The 12,961-nt window shown below is 40.6% G+C and overlaps 1 protein-coding gene across 3 annotated transcripts in view; it reads left to right on the top strand.

Annotated features, from left to right (window-relative positions):
• Positions 1 to 173: 173 nt before the first annotated feature.
• The window catches only part of TOX (thymocyte selection associated high mobility group box), a 298,404-nt gene continuing 285,616 nt past the window's right edge, over positions 174 to 12,961 (top strand). Inside the window, exon 1 of one of the 3 annotated variants that reach the window (XM_025870621.2) lies at positions 174 to 312. In XM_025870621.2, the coding sequence (XP_025726406.1) occupies positions 211 to 312 (102 nt within the window). In that variant the 5' untranslated portion in view covers positions 174 to 210. The remainder of the gene's footprint in view (positions 313 to 12,961) is intronic. The other 2 variants (XM_073892793.1, XM_025870622.2) reach the window with 2 other exon arrangements.

Raw genomic sequence — 12,961 nt, 5'->3', positions numbered from 1 at the left:
GAGAGTTGAGCGCTTTTCCCCCCTCTTTTTTTTTTTCTTTTTTTTTTTCTCCTCTTCTTCTTAAACAAACCGCAAACGGATGTGAGGGAAGGAAGGTGTTTCTTTTACTCCTGAGTCCAGACACCTCTCTCTGTTCCGTCTAAGCTTGTTTTGCTGAACACTTTTTTTAAAAAAAGGAAAAGAAAAGGAGTTGCTTGATGTGAGAGTGAAATGGACGTAAGATTTTATCCACCTCCAGCCCAGCCCGCCGCTGCGCCCGACGCTCCCTGTCTGGGACCTTCTCCCTGCCTGGACCCCTACTATTGCAACAAGGTGAACGCTCTGCTTTTGTTTCCACCGTGTTCTTGCTGCTTGATCCCGGGAGGGGGGCGGCGGCGGCGGCGGGCCGGCTCGGCTACCGGGGCCGGTTGGCGGAGGCCGGTCCCGGGCGCGCTCGGCTCGCAGCCCGCTACAGCCCTGCGTGCGCTTGGGTAGTAAATACTGTGCAGCAGCTCCGGGGGTTTGCTAAACACCGCGATTGTGCGGAAAGTGACACGATTTGCTCGGATTCTTTCCTTCCTGCTGTCCGCGACTAAGGTTCCCTGACTAGGTTTGCCGGGGGGCGTTTAAAAAAAAAATAAGAGAAAACCACGGAATACTTTGGGGGTGTGTCTGGGGTCCGGGAACGGAGGCAGAGAGTAAGAGAAGTCAGTTTATTTTCTAGTTTCCCCTTCTCCCTCCCGCCCTCGCACGGGCTGCGGGGACTTGTGGCACCGCTTCCCTGACCGGGATTAGTTGCCAGGGGAGCAGCCGGGAGTCGGGGTGCAGGGACCAGGGAGACGCCTCCGCCCCCCGCTGGGACAATTGCTCCACAAGTCTTTTGTTTTCCCAAACCCTTTCGGGCGGCCGAGCCCGGTGTTCGGACGCCGGTCTGCGGGCCAGGGTGCAGCGGGGTAGCGGGGTTTGGGGGACAACTCCCGCTTGGCTGGGGGGGCGGTAATTGCAAGTTTGTCAGAAGCCGGGCGAGCGCGTCGAGTTTACGTCCGAAGCTCCAGCACTCCGCACGGGGGCTTGGAGCAGGGTCCCAGGCTGGGCTGTACCCACAGCCCGGTGACCCCAGGTGCCAAGGCCGCGCAGGACTCGGGCGCGGCTGATCAGGCGGGTGGCCCGGGACGGGGGTTGGGGCCGGGGGGAGCCGGCCGGGGCTACTGCTGAGCTCCGCTTGTCCCATAGATAGAATAGTCAGGGGGTGCGAAGGGAGGGTGCTTCTTCAACTCTCGGCCCGGGGAGGGAGGACGCGCGGGGACCGGCCTCCGAGAGCAGCCGCAGGGCACGGCTTGTTCTCGCCTCGGGCTTATTGGACGTGTGTACGCGGTCCCGCCTGGTGAACGTCGGCGGGGAGGAATGAGTTCTCTGAGACGCTGGGCGAGGGGTTTAGACGCCCAGCTGCCGCTCAACCTGCCTGATACTTTATCCCCTGCAAGCAATTCCTTGTCGGCCCCTCGGTGAATTCCACTGGATAAATCGTTGGGACTCCTAATATTTGTCTGGTGGCGAGGCATCATCAAGCAGCGTTTTTTTTTTTTTTTTTTTTTTTTTTTTACGTGATACAGAGGTATTTAGCGCGCTGCATCCTCAGCCCCCGGACTCCCCACCACGCCACCCCCTCGCAGCTTAGTCTTGGTCAGTCGGGACACAAACACACACACACACACACACACACAACTGTGAGTTAAGTGAACCACAGATATCACTCCGTGCAGAAGCTCACTGATGTTGTGTACAGTGTAAGGCTCAGTAAAAGGGATGTGCTGTATGCCTATGATGGATAGGCGAGTTTGAAACGAAGGATATATAGACTTGTGCAAGGCAGGAAGGCTTTTTATCGCACCGGGAGCTCTTTAGCTCCGAACAGGTTGGAAAGCTCGGGTAACTTTGGCAAGAGAAGTTTGTGTGATGAAGTTTCATTATTTGTTAGTAGCATAGTTCTTTTATTTTAAAATCTGTTTTGCCTTTATAAGCAAGTATTTTGTGTGTGTAACATTCTGTTTAGCTCATAGCACTAATACTAACAAAAATAATAAAGTAGCAGACCTATCATGGATAGTAAACACAACTTCCAGGGTAGTAACCAGTACCAAAAAGTCAGAACCATTTTGGCAGTGAAACTGGACAAATCTTATTAGATTTATCGGTGATTTTAGGCTCCAAAAAGAAGGTAATGACTTGGATACACATTTCACTTGTCATTCTTGTGATAGTAGGGTCAGATTTAATTTAAAAGCTAAATGCTTTGGAAAATCAAGAATTACTTCAATATATTAAATCATTTTCCAATTAAGTGCTTTAAATAATTTTCGTGGGTTGTGCTGTGAATTGAATAAATTAATTTAGAAAGTCTTCAGAATTTCTTTACTAGCTCATTGAAGTTCCTTTTAAGTCCCCCCGTGTATGAGGGGCAAACTGTTCTTTTTAAATGCAAATTAGCCACCCTTTCTATAGACTAGTTGCAAGTCTTCTATTTAACTTATCCAGGGAATAATGGATTTTTAAAGATGCAAAGTCATGATATACTTCTAATAGTAGGAAGAGACTTCATGGAAATGCTTCTCGAAGAACGCCTTCCCCTGCTTTTCTCTGTATAGCAGTCTATCAAATATATTTGTCACTGATCCCCCCATTATATTAAATATACTGAGTAGGTTTGGTAGGCCCCAGAAAACCCAGACACTAGGTTTTTCTACTCCTTCATGATCACCACTGGTACACAATTTCTATCCAGTTTCACTATTTTAGTTGCTTAGAATGTAGTCAACTAGCATTCATTTTTGCATTGACTCAAGTGGATTTGCAGGGATATGGAAGATGGGCAGAAGTTTGGAAGAGGTGAAATAAGAAATCTGCATCTACATTTAGTAAAAACAAGTTGGATCAGACTTCCCTAAAAGAGCCAAGACAGCAAAGTAAACCTTGCGTCTTTCAGAGGTGTAATGAATATGTGGTTTATTACAAGAAACAGTCACTTTGTCAGGTTATTTGTTTTTAATAGGTTGATAAGATCATAAATTAATAATTATCTTTATTTTAAATCTGTCAACACTTTTGTAGTTCAAGTTGGTGTGCTAAATCCCAGTGGAACCAGTATCTTTATGTGCTTCAGAACCATGCAGTTGTACCTATAGTTTTCCCACTGATCTTTTTTCAATGTTAGAAGAGACCCTAATCCACAAAATGAATATCCTCTTCCCGAAGCTTTTCTAAACTAAAAGGAGGTTGTGTTACCCTGCTGACACTTTCCCGCTGCTGCTCTATAGATTGCCAAAACGCTACTTACATTTTTCAGTCAATAAACTCCAGAGGAGGAATTTTTCTGGAAACAGTTTAATCTACTATTGCTCTATTGTAAGAGCACATTACGTTATGAACACATCACTATGCAAACTGGCCTCCATTTTCACACAGCCCATTGCGGGAGAAAAGTGAGAACAATGCGGATGATGTTGGTTATGGCAACGGTGCGAGGCATCTCTTACACAAACAGGAGAATGGATGGCATGTTGCTGTATATAGGTCAGCCTTTGAAAGAGCAGCGTAGCTCTTAGACTGGACAGAAACATGCAGGCTGAAAGTAACAGTGTTCACCTCTTGGAACTTAAAGCATGGCTACATTTCAGACATTGAGAGATGGTACCATAGTCAGTTTCATCTAATTAAGACTATTTTAAGTAACATTGTATCCCTTAATTGAAATTGCCTTAAAGGAGCTCACAACTGGAGTGCAGTAGTAAAATATAGTCTTATTTTTTGTTCTAGTTGAAGGTGTCAGAGCATCAGTTTAAATCTATACCTACGTAGTAATAACAGTTCCTTTCAGTTTCTTAGTGCAGTGTCATTTGTAAAGGTTGTTTTCACTGATTTTATGCTAAATTGGGACAAAGAAGTGGCACTTTTTCATTTTTACAATGATGTGATGTGTTCAGTTATTGCTCAGTATCTGCCCACATGAGGAGCAGTAATACAATGATGTTATGACATGGCTAATCACAGGGATACTGACCTCTGCCAGCAGTGGGTGAGGAAATAATGGTCTTCACTGTTCTCAGTGGTTGCTTTTGTGGAATCAGGTCCTGAATCTTTCTTTGCTTGGTTTAGACACAGGGAAGTCCAAGACAGACCCATGCTTAATACTAGTTATACACAGATAAAGAATAATGGCCATTTGGGATGTTGGGCTTTTGTCATTGAAATGAGGAAGGACAGTGTATAATCTTTTCATATAAACATAGGAAGAAGGACCTATTTGTGATGAACTCAGTGTTGAAATGTCAGGGCTAACATTAAACACTCAATAACTTTTGAGAAAAACAAGATTCATTATTGTCTCTGCTAAATCTCCTTTGAGCTTATTTTCGTATTTAGTTAGAGCATTATGTCTTGGACTTTAATGTGACAAAACTCATCACATCTAAAATACAGGACCTTAAGGTGGAGTCATTATTCCTACTTTAATAAATGTAAGAAAAAGGAGGAGGATGGGTGAAGGAGGAGGAGGAAGGGAGGGTTATAAGCAATTTAGAGCATCATGCTTGATTAGTTCTCTTATCCACCTCTGTAACTTCTAGGACTTTAGTAAATTCATAGTTGATACTTGGGACATCATTAGTGTGATTAAAACTCCCCTGAGAGTTTTATTGGCTGGATCTTTCTTAAGTTTTGAGGTCCTTAAAATGTGCTTTAAATAAAGTTTTGGTAGGTAAGAAAGAGCATAAAACAAGCAATCCTATGGTTTTGGCCACTAAATCAGATATCATACAAAAACCTCAAATGTAGCTATCTTGACTCTGTGGGATATTTCACTGTCACAATTTCCAATTTTAAATGTCTATGAGAAAATTGTAGTTATGGGTTTTGGAGAGCTCAAATGCTATTTTTAACACAGCTTATGTGGTTTAGTATGCTCACAGTTTATCATATATATTTAAAGTTACTGAATAATGATATTAAGGAGAGTTTTAATATTTTGCTTAGTTAGGGAAGCTACACTGATATTTAAATACTATCTTAATATGCTGCTTATTGTAGATCTTTTTTAAATGATGTGATTGCAAGGGATGTAAGAACAGGAAAGAAATAGGGCACTTGAACCTGGAAGAAAAAGGGAAAGTTCCAGGTTTAACAGTGGCTTTCTTGGGATCAAAACTGGGTCTCAAATATTGGTTTCGTTATGTGGAACTATTTTTGTGGCCATACTTTTTTGTGATGGGCTCATTTCAAGAGAGGGATAACAGTAGAGAAGTGGAGGAAAATCTTATTTAGCTACAAAGGATGATTTATTCTAGTGTTTTCCAACATTTTGCTAGGATACTAGAAAGTTGAAAAGACCCTGGAGACATTTCTCAACCGCTGGTGATCCTTCCTGTCCTGATTTGAAACCTGCCCTCAGCAGTAGGTCTATCTGTATGCCTCCTGCCTCTCACCCCTCCCGCCTCCCCCCTTCCCAAACACCTCCAATCCCGGAAGAGCCTGGCACCCTGATTTCTCTCCGCCCCAATCTTAAATTGAACCTGGGAGGTCTATACCTTCTAATGTGAACTCTCCTCCCTCTCCTCAGGAATGTGAGTCAGCATTGTGGTTATCTTGGAGAGCATGCTCCCTTTCCTGCTTGTCATCACTGTTACTATCATCATGTTGACATATCCATTCTTCCTCCAGTACCTGACCTTATTGTCTGGTTAAGGAAATTGGAATCTGCCAGTCTTCGGGTTCATATCCACTTTTTAAAATCCCAAATTAGGCTCTTCTCTTTTTCTCCATTTCCCCGTCTGAGTGAATGACATAAGGTCGTGCAATGATAGACCAAGAAACCATAGATAGGATGCTATGAGGGGAAATAACTACGGTGGCCATTTCTAAGCTCTACTAGTTTCCTCCTTCCCCCCACCTTTTAAGCACAGTGTATTTAGAGTTTGGAAACAGCTCTTGGAACATCCCTTTCGGTGGGAAATCTTTATTTAGGTTGTAAAAATAGTATGAAAGTGGGACTGTGGTCTCCCAATCTTTAGTTGGCCTGCAGTAAGTTAGGTGAGTTATGCTTACAGAAAGTAAATGGGTTAACAGACTTAAGTGTTCTCATCAGAATGTGCATGGAGAACTACAATGGGAAGAGTAGGGCACACACAACTTATTTAACTGATCAATTTAGATAACTTATCTTACATTTTAGCTCTCTGAACGTGAATCTCCAGGTTCCCGGGAAGTCTTAACACAGAATATTTATCTTGTATCTCAATAAAAATGAAATGTAATGATCATGACTTGATCGAATGCTGTTAACAATTACATTTTTAAAATATTATCAATTGTTTAAGATAAAACTTACATTGTAGGGGCGCCTGGGTGGCTCAGTCATTTAGGTGTCTGCCTTTGGCTCAGGTCATGATCCCAGCGTCCTGGGATCGAGCCCCGCATCGGGCTCCCTGCTCAGCGGGAAGTCTGCTTCTCCCTCTGCCTCTCCCCCTGCTTGTGTTCCCTCTCTCGCTGTGTCTCCCTCTGTCAAATAAACAAATAAAATCTTTAAAAAAAAAAGATAAAACTTACATTTTATACAACCAAATCCAAGAGTCTAAAATGTACACCTTAGGAGAAAACAAGACTGTAGTGAACCATAGTTAATAAATACTGTGGCCCCAACTATAGTTCTTGCCTGCAAGAAGCTTCCATGTGAAGCATCTAAAGACTTGAATGCCACCTTGTTTGTTTAAATTGAATTTAAGCAAAATTCAAATATGGGAATATTTACTTTTACCAATGCTAGAGATACTTTCTTGCCTTTCCTTTACTTCCATTTTGGTGTTATTGATATATTTTTCAATTGATCTTTGCACTTCTCAGAGTCAGATAGCCTGTGGTCTCCAGGGGTTGATGGGACCCGCAGTCGGTACTGAATCGTGTTAAGTGGACTGTCCGTTTGGAAGCTGGAGCGCCAAGACAATACAGCTTACATCTGCCCTAATGAATTTGAGAATTTTTTGTTTTAAACCATGCATGCCAAGTTTCATCCCAAAGAGCAATTTCTCATTAAAAACAGTTGAGTTATAAACTACTTAGAAATGTGGTTTATAATGGAAGTGCCAACAGACTGTTAATTATAGCTGTTCTTCCATAATACTTTGAGGCATAGAATTCACATTAACCTGAATGAGCTTTTCCTGGTTACAACATGTTTCTCCCTATAGCATTCATTTTGAAAATGGGAACATTATATTGCTCTGTGCTTGGATGTTGATGGTGCAGCAGAAAAGACCAGAAGGACGATAATGCCAGAAAGAAATCCCCTGCTCTTTCATGACAGGAGGTACCAGTATTTTTCCAGACCTCTGTAGTTTGGTCTATGGCAAGTTTGCCTTACTTGATGAATAATTTTAAAGCTAACTTTTAAGCGCTATCTTCAGATTTCCATTTTACTCATGAAAAATCATCATTTATACATATTTATAATACCAAAGGTCATGCACCACTGTTACTATTAATGCTTTTCTGTTTGTCCATTTTTCACTTTGGAGTTTTAAATGCTTCTGCTTCAGCCAAGTATTTATTGGTTTTTATTCCTGAGTTACGTGCTTTTATGAAGCTATCTTGAAAGGACTCCTAATTAAACTAAGGCTATGGTTGGTTGATAAGAAGCCTTGCTAGTGGCCAAGAAAATATAAAGTATTTTGAGTTACTCTGAAGACCTACAAGTTATATGTATCTGATCCACACCAGGGACGATGGCAGCTTTTACATAGAGTAGCTTTCCACTGGTGTCTTGGAGCATCTATCTGGGGGTTACCTAGTCAGAGATATTGGGGTGTGTGTGTGTGTGTTTGTGTGAGTGGTGTTTTCATGTGTTCCTCACGTCCTGGATATATTTCTGGCCATACATGCATGAGAATTTATCATAAATGGCAGAATCTATCAATGTGTACAACAACAACAAGGGAAATCATACTGGCTTGTAGGAATGCCTCATTACCATTCCATTTTAAGAAACGTAGCCATGTTTCACAGGAGAAGATGTTTTCCAATGCTAGGGCTTTAATTGGGCATATTATAACCTGATAAGATTAAAGAACTAGAGCTTTCTGAGGAAAACTGTAGGACTCTGAGAAAAGACTTCTTTTTGTTCAAGATTTGAGATAAAACCTGAGGGCCCTTAAAACCTATGTTGACTTACTCCCTAGGCAAAATAAATATAACCATGGAAAGGACATGATCCCTCCCACTCTGTTTTCCGCCCTCTTTAGAAGCCTGACTTCGTTGTGTCTGGTAAAAGTTCTGACACTAAAAACCTTTAATCCACCTGTGTCCCAGTCTGCCAAGTATTCACTAGAAAAAATATGTTTGTATCAAGGAAGTCTTAATGAGAATTAAGGAGTCAATGGAGACAGGTTATTTTGAAATCCTGTGGTGAAAGATGTTCAAAAATTCAAACAATGTTAGACCTTAGAAAAATACCATGTTCTGGGCCCACTCCTTGTATTTCGGAGTTGTTGCCTGTTTAGCCCCATGGGGAGGTGAGCTAAAAGTTGAGTAAAACTGCTGCAGAGGGAATGCCCTCTTATAGCTCCTGACTTCAGGGGAGTGAGCCTGCCCCTCTGTACCTTCTTCTGATGGATGGGTCAGAGCTGCAAAAATACAGTGTGCGAGATTAATTACAGAATGGATCGACTGGGTCTAAAGATAGTCCAATTACACTGAAAGCATATCTGTGCACCACCTGATTTTTCTGAAGTCTTTTAACTCAATTAAATGGTTAATTTAAAAAAATGATGGGGTAAAGTGTAACATTCATTGGCGTCTTCATACATTGTAAAAACCAGTTCTTCTTTCTACGCCAACAGGCCTCAGCCCAAAATGCCAGCAACAATTGTATAAAGAGAAATGTTAATAATAAAGAGTCAGGATAACCTTTCAACAAAAAGTATATTTTATCATTTGGCAGATGCAGTCATGAACATTAATCATAGAAACCTGCAGATAGTAGAAGCTTAATATCAAAGCTAATGATTTATTTTATGTTAATGACTTTCTGCCAGGGCATAAAAGACTGTTCATAATGGACTCTCTGCGCTATGTTCAGTTACTAAGGCTAATGGGATAATCTTTTCTCTCCCAAAATTAAGCTTTTTGAAATAAATTATGCTGTTACTTTTCAAGGTAACTCTCAAAAATTTACTGCAAAACTAATCTTTTAAGAACTGCTTAAAGAAATAAAGAGGAAGAAAAATCCCAAAGCAGCTTTTCTAGTTCATGAACAGTTTTACTTAATTAGAGAGAGAAAGTTTGCATGTATGCTAATATCCCTGAACTTGTAATACCAAATAGTTGTAAAGTCAGCCTTCAGTGACTGACGACATCTGCCTTTTGAGAGTCAGCCCCTGTGGGTACGGCCCACAGTTGAACACGTTTTCGTCGATTACCAGCCAATAATGAGGGGAACGGTAGTAAAACGTTGAGTTGTTCACTGGGAAGTTTTAAAAATCATGTTTACAATTAGTTATAACCAACATTATATTTCAATAAGAGATAATTTGCCTACTAAAGTTCCCATAATGTGCTAATCATGTCTAGTGGTTAATAAAGGCCTCCTACCTCACTCCCCTGATGGCTATAAAAGGCTATTATATTCATGGCAGTGGTTCAGGTACAGCTGCTGTGTGTTAATAAACGCATCATTGTCCCACTAATCAACACACCAAAGGTCAGCACCCCTAAGCACCTAAACCACCTATTCTCTTTCCAAAATATTTATTAACACCTTAAAAGTGTATCTGTTCATTTTCCTTCGCCTCAAGTCCGTTAATTCCACTCCAGGCTACTTGTGTGATAAAGGTTTTGTAACCTGAGCTAGGTCACAGAAGAGATGAATATATATTCACACTAATTTTCTCCCATAAACATGTTTCCCATTTCCACAGCCAATGACTGAATTAGTGTAGGGTTGTTATAGTTCATGAGCCCCTTTTTAATGAAGTAGGTGTGCTCCCAAATGAGAATGTTTTCAGATTGTGGGTGTTATTTAAGGAGACATTTTGGAAGGAAAACAACTTTTCAATAACCAGAATCATTTGAAGTCCACAGAGCCAGTCGGGAAGTGGGAAGGGATATTTATAATAGAAACAGACAGGAATCGGTGTTAGTTTATAAACCCGATACAGTAGTGAAGTATTATTTGCTTAATTGTTCTTTTGGCATAGGAAAGCAATAATAGTAAAAGCTTCTTAAAGCATATTTTCTGCACACAAAGAACACATTCACGTGGGATTTCCATTTTGCTAGAAAATTGTGCAAATCAATAAGCTAGCACTTATCTGCATTAAAATTAGGTAGACAACATTTTTAGGCATAGTGATAGTGTAGTTCTCTTGATACCCTTGGTTAGTGTTTAAGATAATCCTTGCTTTTGTGTCCTCAGAGAGAAGCCAAAATGTTAAGTGAACAAGATCTCATTTTCCCATCTTGTATTATTGTCTCTGTTTTCTGTTACTCATTTTGATAACCTTGCGTGTGTGTGTGTGTGTGTGTGTGTGTGTGTTGTGTCTCCTTCCTTTATGATTTGAGAACCTTAAATGTTTTAAGAGAAGAAAAAGAAATGAAACTCAACTATGTCCATCATCAAGAGAAATGCAAAAGACGAACTAGGGGGAGGAGCCTCGTTTGTGCCGCACATAATGTACAATGGTACATTTGTCATGCTTTAAATATATAATGCCTACAATAAAATATGTACAGGCGCAGTTGTGATCTATGAAGTCCCTGGCTCCAGTGCCATTGTTTGTAGTCTCTACGGTTGTCATACATTGTTCTTTGCACATCATACCCTTACAGCAGAATTTGACACAATTTCTAGCTTTCAGCCTGCACCATTTTCATTGCACAATATACATGAGTTTGACAGGGTGTGTTGAGGAAAACTCTGGCAAGCAATTGATATTTTGAAGTGGCAAGCGTTTCAGCAGCTGCCTGCTTGTGAAAAAGGAATGATAAGATATACTGTATTGTTAGTTTCAGGGAAAGCATTAAGGTTTAAGCTCTGTAAAAATGTACACATTATTCGTCAGTGGCGAAGCAAGTCTTTTATGTTTTTTAGAGCTTAGCTCGCCGGCTGATGTGAACTAGAATGACATTGGTCAGTAAATGAATAGGAGTACTTTGAATTTGAACTGCTGCCAATTTTGCACCAACAAAGGAACTGACAAAAGAAAGATTTTATGTGAAATGCAAAGCACACCCAATGTTTTGGGGGCGGGGGAAGGGAAGGGAAGGAGAGAGAGAGAGAGAGAGAGAGAGAGAGAGAGAGGGAGAGAGAGAAACCCACACGGGAGAATATTCTTTCACACATACTCTCAAGGATACCAAATAGTTAAAACACATCCATTTTTCATGGCTCATCGGCTACGACCTAAGCTGTTTTATCTAATGTTCTTTAAAAACGTGTTGTAGACACATAGGCTTTCAGAATTTGTTCATATGGAATTTAGAGTGTTGTTCTAAATATCACACTGTGCCCTGGAGGCCTGTTGGCAGAATATCAGAGTTGCCCACTGCTGGAGTCACCAACTCTCTCTCTGGTAGTGGGAAATTATAGTTTAATCAGTTATGGCACTTTTAGTGTGTGACGTTCATTAGCGAGGCAATTTGTCATGACTGCTAATGGTCAGAAGGCATCTGCTCTCTCCGTTACAGAGCGCGATAAGGAAGAAGACAAATATTTCAAGATCTGATAGTATTAACTTGTTTCAAATTTGTAATCCAAGGTTAGTTGTTCAAAACAGACACAGCAGCAGATTAACAAGCATCTTCTATTCAATTTTACTGGGCCCTGTTTTTAGGGATTTATGACTTTAAGGCACACTAATGTGCTATTATGAAGGACACAGTCTTTGATTAGATGTTCAACAGAAAGTAAGTTATGAGCAGAGTAACTTCTGGGTTCATCTGGAAAGAATTTATGTGCATAATATTTTCTATAAATCTCCATAAATTGAAAGGTTTGATGCATGCAATATTTCTGATATGCTAAATATTCCTCTTATGATTAAAAGAAGTCACTTTCCCATTGGTTTATAAACCAGTCAGTCACTTTTCAAGTGAGATTAGCGTCCCGATCTCTTTGAAAAGTTGTACAATCCTAGTGAAAAATTTCAGAGTGAATTAGAAACATCACATTCCCCCCCCCCGCCCCCTCGCCCAGTACACTGCTTTATAAGATCATTGTTCATTGTTCTACATGGGAAAAGTTAAGAAAGATTCTGCCAGTTGAAAAGGCTGGAATTTTTTTTATGTGTATCTCATGTTTTCTAGATATTACATCACATAGCGTGCCAGACAAAATCTTTTTGACACATTTTCATTTTTAATGAAAGGCCCTAAAATTCAGAGCATGATGATTTCTTAGAAACTGAACCCAATCTTGGTAAAAAATTCGTTCTTGCTAGTAACAAAAGCTGTTACTGTTTAAGTTCCTGTTGAGCGGTTAGTTGGTACGCTTCGCTGAATGTTGTCAAAAAGGCTTTCCTCATGATTGACAACCCGGCAGGAATGTGAATGGAGATTTTAATTGCGTATCATGTGTGCATATCAGAGTGAACGAATTCATGACTCTGCTTAGCTCCATATCTCTGCAGGTCAGCCATGCCAAAAAATGCTCTTTTATGTGCACTTTTTTCCAAAAAGAGAAAGGTGTATGTGTACTGAAGTCATCCGTTATTCATTTCTGAAGTGAAACACTTGTGTTCCCTTAGACTCAGAGTTTGAAAGTGGAACAGAAATCCATTTTGAGATTTCGTTCTTTTACTCTTTGCACTTACACTTGGATGATGTAAATTCTTTTGAGTTACAAGTTGGGAAAAGTCTGCCAGAACATATTTTTCTTATGGCACTTGTTATATGAAGTGTGTTTATCTTTCTTTTTTCCCTTTATTCCCTAAAGAGTACTTTG

The sequence above is a fragment of the Callorhinus ursinus genome, unplaced genomic scaffold (assembly GCF_003265705.2).
Source record: "Callorhinus ursinus isolate GAN/ISIS: 27379988/994484 unplaced genomic scaffold, GSC_fseal_2.0 scaffold5, whole genome shotgun sequence".
Classification (NCBI taxonomy): Eukaryota; Metazoa; Chordata; class Mammalia; order Carnivora; family Otariidae; genus Callorhinus; species Callorhinus ursinus.
This window is presented reverse-complemented; position numbering and strand designations above follow the sequence as displayed.